Source organism: Eubalaena glacialis, chromosome 17, assembly GCF_028564815.1.
Source record: "Eubalaena glacialis isolate mEubGla1 chromosome 17, mEubGla1.1.hap2.+ XY, whole genome shotgun sequence".
In the NCBI taxonomy this organism is placed as follows: domain Eukaryota; kingdom Metazoa; phylum Chordata; class Mammalia; order Artiodactyla; family Balaenidae; genus Eubalaena; species Eubalaena glacialis.
This window is the reverse complement of record NC_083732.1, coordinates 60619749-60641113: the sequence shown is the minus strand read 5'-3', so window position 1 is coordinate 60641113 and position 21365 is coordinate 60619749. Positions and strand designations below refer to the sequence as shown.

Genomic DNA, 21365 nt, shown 5'->3' with positions numbered 1-21365 from the left:
AGAACAAGCACTGGCCCCACCCAAAAGCCCTATCGCTTGGCATTGTTGCAGCAACACAAATTAGGTTGCTCTGTCTCTGGATTCTCCTGTGACCAGTAGCCTGTGTTGGAGAGCCACTTCACAGCTTTCCCTATTGAACATAGGTCAGGTCTCCACCTTTAATTTCAACCCAACATTTTATTCTCTAGTCTGCTCTAAAACTCATGGAAGCAATTCAGTGTTTATAAAGTACTATGCATATTTTATGTTTTCTATATTTGATATGATTTTTGTTGGTATTTAGGAATTTTTAACTCTGATAAACAGCATTTGTAATGAAGAATATCACTGCAACCTCTTTCCATTAAAAAAACAGTATTCCTGTAGATGGAATCCAGTTATGAGCCTCAACCTAATGAGTCTGTAGTAAAATGAGTTCCTTTAGCCATCAATATTGCAATAAAATTATTAACATAATGAACATTCTTGACATTTTATTGTAAATAGACAGTACAAAGTCAATAATTTGTAAACAGATCTGCGTTTGAATCCTAGCGTTGTGATTTTTCTGTGTAGCCTAGAATAAGTTACTCAAGCTCTCTCAAGTATATTCTTTCATCTATGAAGATAATAACAGCCTTGTGGGTTATTGATGTTAATATTTATAACATGTCTGGCACATAGATTGTGCTCATAAATCATAGTAGCTATCGTTGTTCTTGGTAGTTATTATTACAAGTTAGCATTTGTAAACTTCATATTTGTATTCTGTGGTTTAAAAAATATTCTGCCTATAAAATTGGTGCTTTATAGCATGTTGTAAATGAGTTACTAACAGTTGACAAATACTATAGTGTAGTGGTTAAGAACATGGACTCCAGATTCAAATCTCAGCTGCACAACTTATTACCAGCCTGACCATGGGCAAGTTACTTAAATCCTTTGTGCATCACTTTCCTCAGCTTTAAGATAGACCTAACAATAGCACATTTCTCCCAGGAGCATTATGAAGAGTTATTAATCAGTTTTAGGTATATAAAAAGTTTAGAACAGTTGTTGACATGTAGTTGTGTGTGTCAGCTGTCATCCGTATTATTAATTTTTTGTTGAGTAAATGATTTTTTGTTACTTTTTATTTTAGGTGAATCTTGGAAGCAACCAGTACCTTTTCTCGGTCATAGTGGATCCTAAAGAAATGCCCTGCTTCTGTTTGCGCCATGATGTTGATGCCCTTCTCTGGCAACCACACTCCAGCAACCAAGACGATATGTGGGAGCATATCGCAACTTTCAATGCTTTAGGTATAAGCAAGCTCTTTGACAACTTTTTCCTTTACATTGAAAATTAGTCATTCTTTTTTTTTTAAGTTTTTGGGTTTGTTTAAATTTGAGTGGTCCTAATTATGCTTGGATTGAGTTGTGCTATAATTTGGTTGCTTGTACATAGTTGATGAATGTTAGTACTTTTGGAACAGTAGGTCTAATTTGTTCTTATGCTTGTGCAGAAGATCAGCACAGAATAGAAATCAAAGTGGTTATCTAACTGCATGAATCATTCTAATCAGTTATTTGCTTATTCCAACTAAGCTATACAATATCAGAATATGAACAAGGGGCTTGACAGTACCCTACATGGAACTTGTATTCAGGTTTCTTCGGAGTAGTCTTCGGTAATCATGGAATTGCTCTAAGGTAAAGCACATTATGAGACATGGAACTTAAGTGAAAAACAGCCATTATAATGAAAATACTTAGGGAAGATGATGATAAGCAGAAATGAAATTTATTCTGTAGGATAAAAGGGAAAATACTGGTTTTAAAACTAGAGCTTGAAACATTTTGAGCTACATAATTGTAGACTTATGCAATAATTGATTTAATGATAAAATACATTAGTATTGTGTGGGAGAAATTTTTAATATGAATTGACCACAGCTATTGCTTTATTGAAAGGTTATTTTAAACTGCCAGCAGGAAGTAAAATTATGCATTGTGATTGCTGTACATGTACAACCCTAATTGTAGAGATTTTTTCAGTTATCCCTTATAATTAATAATATGGGCTGTTAAACTGGTTAATTCAGACTCCAAATGGATTTTTATGACCTGAAATAAAGTCTGATTGAATAATTTAGCCACATAATTTCTAACCTTTCTACTAAAATTCCTGATTTTTTATTCTCCTATTTTTTCAGTAAGAGGAAAGCTTTATCTTAATTTTCAGATATTCCTTTTGTATCCCTAAATCCCCTAGTATAATAGAATTCTATTATGCTTGAGTTTAAGTTAAATCAGCATTACATTAGACGTGTAGTCTTGAGATGTTATATACATTATTTTGTCAAGATTAGCCTGGAGAGCTAAATCTAGGCTCTCAAATAGGTGTCTATGTCCTCTCTATTTTTTCCTCCTCAAGGCCTGCTTAATATTAAAAAACCAGCATTGATCTGCCTGTGCTCAGTGGTTCCTTTGCTCATTCATTGTTTGATGAGGTCTCAATTTACATTAGTGTTATATTTCCTCTCTCACGTTATAATGTTCAGTAATCATGTCCCAATCTGAAAATTCTAATTTTTATTTCAGAACATAAATGCTCTTAAACTATAAAGATAATTTTTAAAAAGATTATTTTTTCGAAGTTTAATTAGTTTTCAAGGGATATCCTAATGGAAATTTTTAAAATAGATACGTGAATTTTCTTTGAGTTTGTAGTGGTCTCAAGGCTCTACTTCTGAGAGGTGAAGTACAAATCCTGTTACAGTGTTGGTATTGGTGTATAAAAATACCACTAACATTATAGAAATAATGGGAATGCATTGTGCATATTAGTACCTTCGGGGATGGGGTCTGCATTATGCACACACTCCTAAAATAACTTTATAATACATCCTATAAACATTTTCCCATTTATTTGATAAGAAAAAAGAAAAGATGCTGTAATGCTACATCTGTGATTGATGTACTCAATTATTATTTAAAGATATTTTGGCATGTTTTTAGTGTGTTAGATTTTTAGTGTTTTACTTATTCATGGAAATTGTATAGGAACTATATTGTGCTTTATTTTGAAGGGATGAAACACTATTTTGTTCCTTAGGAATTAATGCTTTATTTTTGCACCATTTGGGAGAGATTGATTGTGGCTAGTCATTAATGGCTCAGAATTTAACCATTGTTGAGTATCTATGATATATATTTTTATTTAACCCTTTCAATTTGTAATAAAATTTATGAACTATTAAATGTTAAATCACTGTTTTTCCCCTTCTGTTTAATATATAGTTTTTCTTTTTTTTTGTCTCATATTTCTTGGCAGGCTACGTCCAAGCATCAAAGAGAGACAAAAAATTTTTTACCTGTGCTCCAAATTACTCTTATGCAGCCCTTTGCGAGTGCCTTCGACGAGTTTTCATCTATCGTCAGCCCACTCCCATGTCCACTGTACTTTACAATAGGAAGGAAGGCAGGCAAGTAGGGCAGGTTGCTAAGCAGCAAGTAGCAAGCCTAGAAACCAGTGATCCTATTTTAGGCTTTCAAGCAACAAATGAGAGATTATTTGTTCTCACTACCAAAAACCTCTTTTTAATAAAGGTAAATACAGAGAATTAATTACTCCAACATGTTGGCTTCTCTGTACTGGAAAAGTATTCAGTGGTAGCTGGAAGGCTGGGCAGTTGTGCTGTAATCTGTTAAGTTTTATTGTGTTAAAATTATCTTGTATGAATTTATTTTTTAAAGGATATTGGAAATATATTTGAGATTATGAGTCTATAAAAGCTATGGAATGAAGCTGCAAATTTAGAGAAAATTAGCTTCTGTAAAAAATGTAAAGATAGTATTAGCAAGTATAATTAATTTTTTTAAAACAGGCTAGAATCTCATCTTTTATATGAAAGATGTACAATTCATGTTTAAAAATAAAAATATTTATCGTGTATTCTTTGTTCACTGATACAGTTTCTACTTCTTTACCTATAGAATGTATAGGATAATAGTTAAAGTGTTGATTCTTGTAAATACTTTTTAAATGGACTGAATAGCTGGGGTAGAGGGAGAAATATAACAGGTACAGCAGGTCTAGTACTGTTAAAGTTTGCTGAGAGACCTTAAGTGTTTTTTCATATTAAGTATAGCTTTATTTTATTTAACTTTTATCCATTTGGTCTTCCACAGACATAAATAAAGAGAGATGATTGATAAGGTTCTACGAAGTGTAGCTCTTATCCATTGCTATATAACAAACCACCCCAAAACTCAGTGGTTTAAAACAGGATGTTTTATAATTTTTCATGGTTCATTGACTTGACTGTCTCTGTTCTGCATGGCCTTTCCTCCTCCAGTAAGCTAGACCGTGTTTCTTCCCACGACAGAAAAAACATTACAGGAGGGCAAGCCCTAATGTACAAGAGTTTATCAAGCCTGCACTTGCATCATATTTGCTCATCTTCCATTGAACAAAGCAAGTCTAGAGTCAGTGTGAGAGAGAGTGGAGTACACAAGGATACAGATAGATAGCAGGTGGTATGATTCACTGGGAGCCATTTATGTAACAGTCTCCCATACAGATTATAATTTGTCCTGGTAGTTCTCCTTACATTTCTACAGTTAGTTAGTTAAGAAAAAAGTAATCCTGTTTGTTTATATATTAAATATGTTTTATCATGTATTTTAGTTTCTTATATTATTTCCTTGGATTTCTTTTGGTGTGCATTTACCAGGAAAATTGTTTACTTTTATACCATTTTTGTATGCTTCTTATATAAACTTCAAGTTAAATTTTATATTATAATAGGGGAATTGAGACTTTAATATAAGAGGCAGAAAATGAAGAAAAGAATACAAGATAGGAAACATTTGTTCCTAACATATCTCTTGCCTATCTAGGCAAGTGTTTGGCTGAATTAAATTTTAGTGAAAGAAGGAAAAATAAGTTTGAGAGACAGAAAAGGAGGAAAAAGATGGGGATTACATGCATGTTCTAAACACTATGTCAGAAGGCAGTTTCCTGGAGAGAAGTATTGGGATGCTGGATAAAAAGTTGGGAAAACTCCTGAGAACTGGTAGTGACAGTGGAGTCCTAATAGTACTCTGTTTGTTAGTACTAGGAAAGAGGACTAGATAGCTATCAAGCATCAAGAGATAATGAACACAGAAAAAAAAAAAAAAAAAGTATGGCTGAACCAAAAAACAAAACAGTGATATTTGCAGAACTTTTTAGTGTCATTGTAAAATTTAATGAAACAAAAGACTATTTAGACAGTGAACTATTAAAAGCCTTTGTTATGTGACAGTAGATTTAAATTATTTTCTTTAAAATTTACCTCAGAGATCATAAATACCCTCTTAGGGAATTTAAGAAAAATACAGATTAATGTGGTGCTTAATTAACCATATGACAATATATATATGCAAATTTCCATATGGTAATCAATTTTCTTTCCTTTGTATATGTGATTTTTAACATGATTAATGTTTAATTGAAACCTATCAGGATAACTAGTCCTAAATATTTTTGCATATTGATCTATGTTAAGAGAGTAACAGGTCTAGAGCAGTGATTCCAACTCATGTTTTCTTGAAATGTTTCAAGGATTCCACAGATATTTAACTCAGTTTGAATAATGTTCTAAAGAGATATATACAACAAGTGCTATGAATGTAGTACCTTGTGTTTTGTTGATTTTTTTACCATAAATTATAAATGGGAATTTATAAAATATTTATGATAGTAATAAAGTAGTATTTTGTGTTTTTCATATGGAGTCATTTAACGATATTCATTATATCAACATGTTTAGTAAGCATCAGCTATGTACCATAACATATTTTCAGGGCTAAGGATAATACAGTGTTAAGTTAAAGACAAATATTCTAGTGATTTCCAGGTGAAATTTCTCTTTGAATAAAGAAGTAGGTGGGGGGTAGGTGGAGTTGCTCTATTAGAACTAGACATTTAACCAGGGATGGAACCCATATGAGAACAGACAAAAGAGTTGCCAGTGGGAAGGGTCAGGAAGAGGATAATAAAGTTCAAGAAATTAACCAAAGAAAAGCGTCATAAGGAACTACTATGAACAATTATATGCTAACAACTTTGTAACATAGAAAATGGATAAATTCCTAGAAACGTATAACCTATCAAGACTGAATCATGCAGAAATAGAAAATCTTAACAGACCGATTACTAGTAAGGAGCAATCAAAAACCTCCCAACAAACAAAAGACCAGGACCAGACGGCTTCACTGGTGAATTCTACCAAACATTTAAAGAATTAATACCAATTCTTCCCAAACTCTTCCAAAAAAACAGAAGAGGGAACCCATCCAAACTCATTTGAGGTGGCCAGCATTACCCTGATTACAAAATTATACCAGGATGCCACAAGTAAAGAAACTTATAGGCCAATATCCCTGATGAACATAGATATAAAAATTCTCAATAAAATATTAGCAAACCAAATTCACAATACATCAAAAGGATTACACACCATGATCAAGTGGGATTTATTACAGGGATGTAAGGATGATTCAATATTTGCTAATCAACGTGATACATCACATTAATTTAGATACAGAAAAAGCATTTGACAAATTTCAACATCCATTTATGATAAAAAGTCTCAACAAAGTGAGTATAGAGGGAACATACCGCAACATAATAAAGGCCGTATATGACAAGCCTACAGCTAACATCATACTCAATGATGAAAAGTGAAATCTTTTCCTCTAAGGTCGGGAACAAGACAAGGATGCCCACTCTCGGTACTTTTATTCAACATAATATTGGAAGTCCCAGCCATAGCAATTAGATGAAACAAAAGGTGTCCAAGTTGGAAAGGAAGAAGTAAAACTCACTATTCACAGATGACGTGACTATATATATTAAATACTAAAGACTCCACCAAAAAAAACTTAGATCCAATGAATTAGGTAAAGTTGCAGATAAAAATATCAATATACAAAAATCTGTTGAGTTTCTATACACTAATAACAAACCATCAGAGAAATAAAACAATCCCATTTACAATTGCATTAAAAAAGAACAAAATACTTACAAATAAATTTAGTCAAGGAAGTGAAAGAAACTGAAGAAGACAAAATAAATACAAAGGCATCCCATGCTCATGGATTGGAAGTAATTGCTACTCAAAGCTACCTACAGCTTTAATGCAATCCCTGTTAAAATTCTAATGGGATTTTTCACAGAAACCTGAAATGTATATGGAACCACAAAAGACCATAAAAAGCCAAAGCAGTCTCTTAAGAAGAACAATGGTGGAGGCATCATGCTCCCTGATTTCAAACTGTTATTACAAAGCTATGGTAATCAAAACAGTATGGTATTGGCATAAAAACACACAAAGATCATTGAAACAAAATAGCCCAGAAATAAACCCACCCATATATATGGTCAATTAATTTATGACAAAAGAGTCAATAATATACCAAGGGGAAAGGACAATTTCTTCAATAAATGGTTTTGGCAAAACTGGACATCCACACACAAAAGAATGAAAATGGACCACTGTCTTACACTATACACAGTAACTCAAAATGGATTAAAGTCTTGAATGTAAGACCTGAAACCATAAAACTCCTAGAAGAAAACATAGGCAAGTAAGCTCCTTGACATCAGTCTTAGCAATGATTTTTTTTTTTTTGGGATCTGACACCAAAAGCAAAGGCAACAAAAGCAAAAATAAACAAGTGGGATTGCATAAAACTAAAAAGCTTCTGCACGGCAAAAGATACCATCAACACAATGAAAAGGCAACCTACCGAATGGGAGAAAATATTTGCAAATCATATATATGATAAAGGGTCAATATCCAAAATAAATAACTTACACAACTCAAAAGTAAAAAAAAAAAAAATCCAATTAAAAAATGAGCAGAAGATCTGAATATTTTTCAAAAGAAGACATAGAGATGGTCAACAGATACATGAAAAGTAGTGCAACATCACTAATAACAGGGAAATGCAAATCAAGACCACAATGAGATATCACCTCACACCTATCAGAATGGCTATTATCAAAAAGACAGGAAATAACAAGTGTTGGTGAGGAGGCAGAGAAAAGGGAAACTTGTGCACTGTTGGTGGAAATGTAAATTGGTGCAGCCACTATGAAAAACAGTATGGAGGCTCCTCAATGAAAAGAACTACCATATGATCCATCAGTTCTACTTGTGGGCATTTATCTGAAGGAAACAAAAACACTAACTCAAAAAGGTATATGTGCCCCCATGTTCACAATAGCCAAGATATAAAAACAACCTAAGTGCTCACTGATGGGTGAATAATGGCATATATATAAAATTCAGCAATAAAAAAAGGAAATCTTGCCATTTGTGAAAACATGCATGGATTTTGAGGGCATTGTGCTAAGCAATATAAGTCAGACAGAGAAAGACAAATGATCTCACTTCTCTGTGGAATCTTAAAAACACACACATACACACACACAAACCAAAACCGAACTCACAGATAAAGAGAACTGAAGGGTGGTTACCAGCAGTGGGGGTGGGATGGGGTGGGGTGGGGGATTTGAATGGGTGAAGGGGGGTCAAAATGTACAAACTTCCATTTATAAAATACATAAGTCATGGGGATGTAATGTACAGCATGGCAACTATAGTTAATACCACATCGCTCATTTGAAATCTGCTAAGAGAGTAGAACTTAAAAGTTCTCATTTTAAGAAAAAAAAATTGTAACTATGTATAGTAACATGTTAACTATCCTTACTATGGTGATCATTTTGCAATATATATAAATATCAAATCATTATGTACACCTGAAACTAATATAGTGTATGTCAATTTTAAAAAATGAGCGTGAAAAATAATTATGAAAACAATCTGCAGAATATTTAATTGAGTCACAATTCAGTTGCCACATTAAGGGAAAAAAAAAGGGGGGGTGGCTGAGGGATGATCCTAGGGCAGGCAGGGATAATGGCCGCTGGGGCAGGGCTCTCCAAGGGGTCTTTTCCACATGGGATCCAGAGATCCCATTTCTTCCTGGCCCCAGCCCACTAGGAAGACAGGTCAGCAATGTACTGTAGCACAAGTAAGAACTGCACTTGGTGGTGTGAAATAAAGGAAGTTAAAGTGCTTAGGGAGCTACCTGTGGACTGGCAACATTTGGGTCTAGTTCCTGCCTGCCCACCTCCTCATGGTCATATTCCCACCTTTCTTCACAGACTGCTATCTAGTTCTGCCTTGTTCTTCCTGATAACCCCTAAAATTTCAAGTGTTGATTAAGGGAGCCCTTTCACCATTTTATATCCAGGGCCTGATACAGGTCTTAATGTGTAATAAGTATTTAATATATGTGTTAAATAACTGATTTTTTAAAAAGAAATTAAGAATGGTTAACAATATTAAATAATGCTTTGAAATAATATACAACTATCACATTTCTACATAGAATGGAAAGACAGGTTAAATCATCATTGCACAGGTATTTCTAACATTTGTGATTATCGAGATAAGAACAATGGTAAGTTTATGTGTGGCAAATAATAAATAAAATTGGTATTGTACTAGTCATTGATAATAATGAAGAATATTTTAATTGCTTAGTACTAAGTGTGTCTTACTGAAAAAGTGATAGTAGTTGAGCTAGTAAAAATTAGGCCTAATGTTGGGATGTTGGAGTAATAAATGAGTGAGAAGTAAGCCCTTCTAAAATTAGTATGAAAGAAAAATAGGCAAAAACGGCCAAGCCAACTAGATACCAAGATATATTATGAAGCAGTAATTAAATGAGGTGGTATCATTGCATCAGTAAACAAATACACATTTAATTTCTATTTACTTACTAGAAGGAAATGTTTATAATCTCAAGGTTGAGAAGGCTTCTTTAAGACCCAGAAAGCAAAAATAAATTAAGGAAAAGATTAATGAATTTGATCATTACAAAATGTAAAATTTCTTTATGACCTGTTCTACTAACAGTGGTAAAAGATAAGCAACAGACTGTGAGAAGATCTTTGCCAGTGCATAGTATATGAGGGAACTACTATCAAAGAGAACTATTAATAATAAAAAAGGAAACAAATCACACAATAGAAAAGCATGCAAAAGAAAGAAAAGTCAATAGGAAAAGAAATAAAGATGGCCAATACAGTTTTTAAAAAATGCCTAGTCTTCCAGGTAATCAGAGAAATAGGTAAAAAATTTTAAGTTTTATAATAGTAAATATTGGCCAGGATATAGGAAAATGGGAACTCTCCTACCCTGTTGGGGTGGGGGCGAGTATAAATAGGTATATGTGAAGGACACTTGGCAGTATGTTTTTATATTAGAATTCTATGTATTAGTGTTTTTTAGGAGAATGGGTTAAATCCCTCTATGGGCCTGAAAACTTCCTGACACTCATATGTAAGTAATATTTTTTTCCTTTTCTCACTGAAGAAAGATGGAGTTAAATTGTAACATATTGGCAATTTACAACAAGATTTGTGTGCTGTTTTCTAAGAAAATAGATACTCCTGTGAGAAGTTTTGGTTCATAAAAACATGTTTTTCTGCTCCTTAATGCATCTATTAGAAGATAAGAGGGAAACACCCCTTAGTGTCTCAAAGGAAATAAGAAAACTGAGATTGAATATCACCTGGGTTCCAAAGTTTCTGTCATGGGAAGGAAATCAAAGGAGCCACCCTTTCACTTTGCTTTCAGCAAGTATTTTGGGTTTAAAAGTAAGCAAGTCATGTTTCAAGAGAAGCAACTTATGTTGGATCCATTGCTAGCCGCATCCATCCTGAGATTCTTTCCACCTGTCTTTTTCTCCAGCAGACTAGCCCAAACATGTATTATGGCTATGTGTCAGGATGCAAGAGGGCAAGATCAATTGCACAAGCATTTTTCAAGCTTCTGCCTGTGTCACATTTTTTGATATCATATTGGCCAAAGCAAATCACAGAGTTTATCCCAGAGTCAGAGTGGAGTACTCGGCAAAGTTATGTGGTAAAGACATGAATATGGAGGAGGTGAAAAATTGGAACCATCTTTGAAATCTACCACATGTATCCATACTATTTCCCAGCAATATCATAGATTTCTAACCTTCCCCCACCCCGACTTCATGGCACACAGAAAATTATATGGCAGAGTGGGGCAAAAAAATGAGGTTGCCCTTGGCCAGAAGTGACCTTGGCTATCCAAGGGCCTAAATATCTAGGCAGCTGGTAACCTATTTGCAGCACAATTATGTAAAGTCTATAAAGAGGCGTGTGCATACATTGAAAGACTGCCAATTATAGTTAAGTGCTGTACTCAATTCTCAAAAAAAAAAAAAAAAAATCAAAATTATTGAAAAAAATTTAATTTAGAAAAATATACTGGGCCATTTAGATCTAAAATCTATAATTATTAATATTTCAAATGTACATATTATCACTGTATCAGCTTTTAAAATAAATTTTGAGGTATAATTTGCACACAATAAACTGCCCATTTAACATGTACAATTGGATCAGTTTTAATATATTTAATATATATTTTGATTTAAAAGTATTCATCTGTAATAATATGTACATTGTATGTATATTCATATATATGAAACCACCAGTATAAAATTAGTTGGGAGTGGCCATATTAATATCACACAAAGTCAATTTCAGACCAAAGAATAATACCAGGGATAAAGAAGGTTATTTCATGATAATACAGGGATTAGTCATTTAAGAGGACATAATTCTAAATGTTTATACACCTAAAATAACAAAGTTTCAAGTACAAAAAGTAAAGACTGATAAAACTGCAGCAATAAACAGGCAAATCAACAATTATAGTTGGAGATTTGAATACCCTTCTTTCAATTATTGATAAAATAAGTAGAAAGTCAGCAAGGATATAGAAAATTCAAATAACGCTATCAACAAAGTTGACCTGATTGACATTTACAGAAAACATTACTCAATAACAACAGAATAACATTCTTAATATTCTTAATCTTAAGAATAAACATTCTTAAGTGCAAACATTACATTTATCAAGATAGATCATATTCTGGGCCATAAAACAAATCTCAATAAATCAGAAATGTCATACAAAGTATGTCCTCTGAGCAAAATGAAATTAAATTGGAAATTGGTAACAGAAAGAACTTTGGAAAATCCCCAAATATTTAGAAACTACATAACACACTTCTAAATAGCTAAGTCAAAGAAGAAATCAAACAGTAACAGAAAGTATTCAAAATGAATGAAAATAAGAACACATATCAAAATGTGTGATGCTGCTAAAGCAGTATTTAAGGGGAAATTTATAGCACTAAATGCTTTTATTAGAAGAGAGATTTCAAATCAATGACCTTAGCTTTCACTTTAAGAAACTAGAAAAGGAAGAGCAAATTCAACCCAAAGTAAGTGGCAAAAAAAGAAACTAATAAAGATCAGAGTAGAAGTCAATGAAATAAGAAACAAAAAATTTGAGAAAATCAGCAAAACCAAAAGCTGGTTCATTGAAAAGACTGATAAAATTAATAAATGTTTAGCCAAACTGATCAGGAATAAAAGAGGGAAGATAAAAATTACCAATATCAGCAATAAGAGAGGTGAGTGAAATCACTACAAGTTCTACAGATGTTTAAAATATGGGAATATTATGAGCAACTTTATCCCAATAATTTGGACAACTTAGAAAATATGGTCAAATTCTTTAAAAAAGACACAAGTGTCCAGAGCTCAGTCAAGAAGAAATAGATAACTTGAAAAGCTTTATACCTATTTTTTAAATGGAATTTATAGTTAAGAACCTTTCCACAAAGACTCACAGACCCAATGGCATGAAAGGTAAATTCTGCCAAACATTTGAAGAAATAATATCAATTTTACACAAATTCTTCCAGAAAACTGAAGAAGAAGGAATATGCCCAATTTATTCTATGAGGCCAACATTACCCTGATACCAAAACCAGGCAAAGACATTACAATAAAAGAAAACTATAGACCGATATCCTGCATGAACATGAATGCAACAATTCTGAACACAATTTTAGCAAAATTAAAGAATAATATAAAGGAAATAAAAGGGACAATACATCATGACCAGGTGGAGATCTGAGCAGTGCAAGTTTGGTTTAATATCTGAAATACATCTCAATGAAATTTACCATTTCAACAGACAAGAAGAAAGAAATAAACATAAGATCTTTCAGTAAATGTAAAAAAAGCATTGGATAAAGTCCAACATCCTTATTTACAAATCACAGCAAACCAGAAATGAAAGAGAACTTCCTCAACCTGATAAAAGGCATCTACAGAAAACTAGTAGCATCATACTTAATGAGGAGAGACTAAATGTCATCCTCCCCCACCCCTGCCGTAAGGTTGAGGACAAGGCCAGAATGTCTGCTCTCACCACTTCTATTCAACATTGTACTAGAGATTTTAACTAGTGCTGTCTGGCAAGAAAAAATAAACAAAAAGAATCCAGATTCGAAAATAAGTAAAACTGTCTTTATCCACAGGCAACATGACCATTTATGAAGAAAATCATTTGGAATTTATTTAAAATAAAAACTACTAGAACTATAAGTGAGTTTACCAAATTTGCAGGAAATAAAATCAATATACAAAATTCAATTGTATTTCTATATACTGCCAATATTCAGAAACTGATATTATAAAAAAATAGCATTTATAATAGCACAATGTTCATAAATCAGAAAGTCGGTATTGAAAAGATGTCTCCCCAAGTTCCTACGTTTATCTATAGATTCAATGTGATCAGTCAATCCTAGCAGGGACCAAAAACAACAAACAGGTCTTACATCACCTGACTTTAGGGCTTATTATAAAGCTACAGTAATCAAGTCAATGGACAATGTGGTATTGGCATCAAGATAGACAAATTGATGATCCACAGAACAGAATAGAGAGTCGAGATACAGATGCATATATGGACGTACACGGTCAATTAATTTTAGACAAAAAAGTGAAGACAATTCAGTGGAGAAAGGATATCCATTTTTGCCTTTGGGGTAGACTGAATAATGGTTACCCAAAGATATTAAGTTCTAATCCCTATAACCTGTAAATGTTAACTTATAAAGAAAAAGGGTCTTTGCAGAAGTGATTATGTTAAGGATCTTTAGCTACATTGAGAGATTATTCTGGATTATCTAGGTAGACCCTAAATCCAATTACAGTATCTTTATAAGTGAGAAAGAGATTATAAACACACAGAAGAAGCCATGTGAAGACGGAGGCAGAGACTGGAGTGATAGGTCCACAACCCAATATGCTGACAGCCATCGGAAGTGAGAAGAAGCAGGGAATGGATCTCTCCTAGAACATGGAGAGAGAGGATGGCCCCACTGACACCTTGATTTTAGATTTTTGTCCTCAGAACTATGAGATAATATATTTCTGTTGTTTTAAGTCACAGATTTCATGGTAATTTGTTAGAGTAGCCATATGAAACTAATAGCCTTATACCTAAAGTAACTCAAAATGGGTCATAGATCTAAATGTAAAGCCTGAAACTCTGACACTTCTAGAACATAAAAGGGAATCTTTGTAAAGATTTCCTTGCAAAGATTTCCTGCATGTAACACCAAATGTGAGATCCATTAAAGAGAAAATTGATAAATTGAACTTTGTCAAAATTAAGAAATTATGTTCTTGGAAAGACAGTCTTAAGGAAATGAGAAACAAGCCACAGGCTGGGAGAAACTTTTGCACACATGTATCTAATAAAGGACTAGTATCCAGAATAAAGAACCCTCAAAACTCATAATAAGAAAATAATCAAATGAATACACTTTTTAAAATGGGCCAAGGTATTATACCCGACACCACATTAAAGAAGATATATGAACTGTAAGTAAGCCCATGAAAATATGCTCATCATTATTAGTTATTAGGAAACTGCAAAATGGAAGCACGAGATATCACTACACTTCTATTGAAATGCCTCAAATTTAAGACTGACCATACCAAGCTTTGGCAAGGATGTGGAGCATCTGAAATCTCATACACTGCTAGTGGGAGTGTAAAATGGTAGAACCACTTTGGAAAATAGCAAATAGCATTTTCTAAAATGTTAAACATACATCTACCATATGACCCAGACTTTCAAATTACCCATATTGCTCCCTCATCTGCCATCTTTATTTTTTTCCAGGAAAAATGTAGTTCAGCATGCAACATTAATTCAGTCACTGGAATCACAAAATGAAGAACTTTCAAGGAAACTATATTCTCAGGTCCTTTACTAAATAGAAAATATGTATTCAGTGTTTTTCTCTGTCTGCAAATATATACCTTACAAGAGGAAAAAAGAGAAGGGTGAGGCTATCTTAGTGGAGGAACAGGGTAATAAAAGTATGAAGCATATTATTCTACAATGTTGGTAATAGTATGTTCTGCTGGGAGGTTAATTACTGGTGCTTCAGGAACCCAGTTAGAATCAGGTGTGAGAAAAAATAATTGAGAAATCAAGAGCTATGAACAACAACGCAAGCTGCTTTGGAAAACAGTCTGACAGTTCTTCAAAAGGTTAAACATAGAGTTACCATATGACCCAGCAATCCCATGCCTATGTATATACCCGAAAGAAATAAAAACTTGTACACTAATGTTCATGGTAGCAACATTCATAATAGCCAAAAAGCATAAACAACCCAGATGGATGGATGGATAAATAATACGCAATATATCCACACAACAGAATATTATTCAGCCATAAAAAGAATGAAATTCTTATGCTAAGGGAAAAATACCAGTCGCAATAGGCTATACATTGTATAATTACATTTCTACAAATAGGCAGATCTAGAGAGATAAAGGAGATTAGTGGTTGCCAAGGGCTGGGGGGAAGTAGGGAGTGGCTACTAGTGGGTATACATTTTGGGCAGGGGCGGGGGATGATGAAAATGTTCTAAAATTGATCGGGGTGACTGCACAACTCTGTGAGTACACTAAAAATCACTGACTTATATACTTTAAATAAATGGATTGTGTAGTACATCTCAATAAAAAGCTATTATAGAAACAACATGAGAGAAATGAACTAAAAGAAAGTCTGTAGTCATCTTCCATGCTAAATATGCATGGATTTTTAAAACAGTATTGGTATTTTTGCCTTCAGCTTCTTGAAGTATCTTATTTTTAAAGAAATTTGAAAATTTTTTTGGTAGGGAAATTGTTAAAATCAAATTGTTCATGTAATTTTATTGGGGGAAACTGGTTAGATACAGTGGTGATTCCCTCTTGCCAAAAGCTCTCAGCTGGAATACTTTTACTGTAATATTATGAGGAGTTATTTGGATGAAAGCACCCTCTTTATTTTAGTGTTTTTGTTATATTCTACTGATATTTATATTTTATCTAAAACTAGTGGATCTATAAGAAGTGATTTAAACCTATTAGCATTTTTGTTCTTGATAACGTATAGAGTCTATGAAAAACCACAAAGAATACTACATTTCTGGTTTAGGATCAGAGTCTCCAAAATTACAAGTATTTAACCCTTTATCCTAGAAACAAAACCTATCTCCTGACTTCAAGACCACAAAAATACATGGGCCATCTAAGTGGTTTTGTCCTTAGAGCAAACTTTGATATGTAAAGTTTTTCTGAACATGTTATAGTTTAAAAATAATATTTCCATTTACTTTGAGTTTATCATTTATACATTTTTGGTAATGAATGACTTAGACCAATAATGAAAACAATCATTGCTTACATGTCCAGAGTCTAGTTGAAAATCATTGCAGGGGGCCTAGAAGAAATATCACAAATTATATGTAAGGGTATGAGACCTATTAAGGCCCTTTGGATAAGGGAAAAGCATTAGTGAGAATATCCACGCACTCCATCCATGCACATGGAGTTTCTCATGATCTAGAACTTCTGGTTTTCTTTCTCTTTTCTTCCTCCCCCTCTTTCTCTACCTACCTTCCTCCTTCCTTCTGCTCCTCCTCTTCCTTCTCATGTCTGTCTCTGTCTCTCTGTCTCTCCCCAGCCTTCACCCCCCAATGGCAGCCACAGCCTCAGCAAAGTTTCCTCCCTTCTTCATTCACGTACTCATCTGCTGTACACCTGCCAGGAGAGACCCAATATCTAATAGACAAATCTATCAGCACTAACACAAAAAAATTAAGAGGATGCATTTGACTGCTGGTGTATTAAGTTGATCTCCTTAATACATAAAGACTTACCAGTTTATACCTCTGTTAACAAAGACACTTCTTTTTTATCAAAACATCCTATGTCAAAACCACTGTAAAAAACTAACACTCCTATAGCAGAGGGTGAAGGTCTTAGACAATGAGAGGTGCTTGACATCTGAGCAGAGTACCTGGAAAACTGTTTGAAAGAAGAGGTTGGTGACAAAAGGGCCTGGTGTCATAATTACCTAGTCAGCTTTATTTTACACTATGTGTGGGAGGAAACTGCTTTCAGATGATTTTTGTTGTGCATAATTATGAAGATATCTATATCCATCTGTTAGTGGTAATGGCTAGAACCTGGCTGTGTTCAGTATCATAGCTATTATATGTGGGAAATAATTAAATATTCTCCAAAGAGAGAGCTATTTCCCAAGTGTGAGCAAGCTTCAGGTACATTAGTTCATTGTTCAAATATTTCTTGTGTTGCAATTATATGTTTTCGGGTAATTTAGCTAGGTGCTGAGGATGATCAAAATGTAAACACAGATCTTCAAGGAGTTTTGTTTAGTAAAATGAACATGATTTAGAGAGTCAGATTTCCCCCAATACCTACTATGCAAAATGGAGACAATACTACATTCCCCAGAGAGTTGTGGTGAGGGTTATATGTTATGTAGAGTGTCTAGTTTTCAATGTGTGCTAGTTTCCTCAAAAGGTTTTATATCTTAAAGAATATACAAGAGATAAGAAATGATTTTGACAGCTTGATATTTGATGTTTAATGAGATTTTTTTTCCTGTAATTGACTACTGGAGGAGCTCCCAGAAAGAAAACAAAGGTTGCTTTGCTAAGCACCCTACCTGATAGGCCTGGGGAAGCACCTGCTATGAGAGTAGGAGGGCTTGCTGACGGGTCAGTGTTCAGCAGAACCTCTGTTACCACCATGCACTTCTACTGTCTTCAGGGAATTGTAGAGGGAACTATAGGAAGTTTGGGGCTGGAGAGTAGTGAGATTCAAGTAGTGCTTAAAAGTATGTCTACATACTTCATCTGTAAAAGTATGTAGACAACGGAGAAACTGGAGGCCTGAGACCAGCATGAGGGCCATTATAACTGCAAGAGCTCATGAGAAACTGATCTGGAGTAATGACAGTGGCAGTCAAGAAGAGAGGACAGAGAGACCATATTAGAGGACAAGAAAAAGGAGGAAGAATAGTACACATTTTCCTTTTATCACACATTCTGGATTAGGAGTAAGTTGTAGAAGGAATACACCATCTTTAATTTGGGACATGTTAAAAGTCCAACCTTTTGGAACCCTCCTACACTGTTGGTGGGAATGTAAATTGGTGCAGCCACTATGGAAAACAGTATGGAGGTTCCTCAGAAAACTAAAAATAGAGTTGCCACATGATCCTGCAATCTCACTCCTGGGCATATATCCAGAGAAAACTCTAATTTGAAAAGATACATGCACCCTAGTGTTCACTGAAGCACTATTCACAATAGCCAAGACATGGAAACAATTTAAATGTCCAATGACAGATGAATGGATAAAGAAGATGTGTTACATATATATATATACACAATGGAATACTACTCGGCCATAAAAAAGAATGAAATAATGCCATCTGCAGAGCAACATGGATGGGCCTAGAGATTATCATACTAAGTGAAATAAGTCAGAAAGAGACAAATACCATATGATATCACTTATATGTGTACTCTAAAATACAACACAAATGAACATATCTACAAAACAGAAACAGACTCACAGACATAGAGAACAGACTTGTGGTTGCCAAGGAGGTGGGGGGGCAGGGGAGGGACAGATTGGGAGTGTGGGATTAGCAGATGCAAACTATTATATAGAGAATGGATAAACAACAAGGTCCTACTCTATAGCACAGGGAACTGTATTCAATATCCTGTGATAAACCATAATGGAAAAGAATATGAAAAAGAATGTATATATGTGTATAACAATCACTTTGCTGTACAGTAGAAATTAACACAACACTGTCAATCAACTTTACTTCAATAAAATACTTTAAAAAAATTTGTTAAGTTCAACCTTTTAAATTTCTTTGAATTTTTTTGCAAGTTAAGACAGAATTCTCCCTTCAAAAACAAAAATCAAAACTGTGGAATCTTGAAATAGAAGATAGATTAATAATACTCTCTTTAACTTACACATTTATCTAAATGACAGGTTGACATCTTTACCTTAATGTTCATAGGAGCCACAGGCATTTCAAAATCCTATTTCTTAAAGGCAATAACAATTACAACTAGTACATAAATAGCACCTACTATGTACCAGCCACTGTTCTAGCACTTTACATATTAACTCTTTTCTCACAACAACCCTATTATTATTTCACAGAAGAGGAAACTGGGACACAGAAGTTAAGTAGCCTGCCTTAGTTACACATTAGTTCTACAGCCAGTAAGTGGCAGAGACTAGATCTGAAATAAGGAAGTATAAACTCTAGTGAGCTTTTAGCAGCCACTTGTTAAATCTGCTTTGCACACACAGGTAGTGACTTGTCCACATACTTCTTGGTGACTGTGATGGTGGTGATGTCTTAAGTCATATATGTCTTACGTTTCTCAGATTTTAAGCAGATGGAGTTGGGACACAATTGTATTTCTCAATCATTGTTTTTCTTTTGCTTTTTTTCTTGCTGTTGTCAGTATTCAATACCTTCAGAGACAGAGGCTTTGGGAAAGTAATTAAAAATATTCAAATCAATGGGAACATTTAGAAACTCGTGATTTCACCCCATGCTTGGTGGGGTGGGTCTAGAGAATTTCCACTGTGGTTTCCATAGCAGTGCTTTTGAACTCCTTCCAAACGCATGCTCTTTAATGGCTTCCCCAGTGATGATGAGTGACTGACCCCAGCTGTATGATAATTCCAAATTAGGCCTAAAAGGATTATTACAGTTTGGTACAATGAGAAGAAAAACTGCTATCCATTTGAACAACCTTCCTTCAGGCAATACTTTTTTTCATAGTTTTTTGACTTTCTTTTCTCCAAGTTTTGGCTCCTGTTTTTTTTTTTTTTTAATGTCACTTGATGTGTTTTAGTTCTCAAGGTATCACTTCAACCTGTGTTGAATCCTGGGCTAAAAGTACTTGTTTACTTACCCAAAGACTTTGTTTTACAAAGATAGCAGCCAGCTAAGCTCCCCGATCCACCCGGTGTCCATGAGTCATTCTAACAAAGCAGGGAAGCCTGTTGACCTATTTGCCAAGTGTCCGCTCTGGAGCCAGTTGCAGTGACAGATTTTTGAGATGCAAGAACTCCTCTGGTAGGGATTTAACTAGTGGTTTCCACTGCATTCCTAGTTAAGACTCTAGAATGAGTGGACAGGCCATCTGTCCCTCAGCAAATGTTCTCACTTTGGTGATAACAAATATTGATCCCAGGTCTGACAGTAGTATGAAGGCAAGTACGCCAACTTTTCAAACTGATGTGAAATTAGAAACCAAAGTCAGTTCCCGATCATCAAACACCAAATATAATGGGATGAGTAGGAAATGTTGCTTTTAGTAAATAGGAGAATTCAACATTGCCATAAGCACTTTAAGTTGTTTGAAGAGAAGACTTGGCAATTGTATTCCCTAATTTTCTCTAAGAATTGTATTGAAAATCACATTAAAAAGAAAACTATTATGTATTGATACTATTATTCTTTTTTCACCCAGAAGGAAGTAATATGCTAAATGATAGCATTCTCTGACTAGTACTGCCAAGCTGGTTTTACCCATTCTGAACTCCAGAATCTTAATTGCAATAGGAATCCTAAAAAGATTCTTTAACTTGGTATATTTATTGTTGTATTAGGATACTAATTACTAATTAATTATCACTAATTTGGTGGCTTAAAACAATACAAACTTACATTAACAGCTCTGGAGGTCAGAAGTCCCAAATGGGTCTCACTGAGCTAAAATCAAGATGTAGAGGAAGATGTTTCCTTGACTTTTCCAGCCCGTTGAGTCTGCCTGCTTTCCTTGACTCAGACCCTTTCTCATCTTTAGAGCCAGCAGTGGTGGTGCAGATTTTCTCATGCTGCCTTACTCTGACACTGAGTCTTCTTCTGCCTCCCTCTTCCACTTTTTGGTACCCTTTGGATTACATTGGGTCCACCCAGATAATCCAGGATAATCTCCCTATCTTAAAGTCAGCTGATTAAATAACCTTATTTCCATCTGCAGCCATAATGTCTTTGCCTTGTACTGTAACATATT

At 34.2% G+C, this 21365-nt stretch overlaps 1 protein-coding gene across 2 annotated transcripts in view; it reads left to right on the top strand.

The window, feature by feature from the left end:
• Nucleotides 1-3946, top strand: part of NUDCD1 (NudC domain containing 1) — an 80336-nt gene extending 76390 nt beyond the window's left edge. For both annotated transcript variants that reach the window (XM_061171460.1, XM_061171459.1), the window contains 2 exons: nt 1121-1280; nt 3295-3946. In XM_061171460.1, the coding sequence (XP_061027443.1) occupies nt 1121-1280; nt 3295-3587 (453 nt within the window). In that variant the 3' untranslated portion in view covers nt 3588-3946. The remainder of the gene's footprint in view (nt 1-1120; nt 1281-3294) is intronic.
• Nucleotides 3947-21365: the final 17419 nt, after the last annotated feature.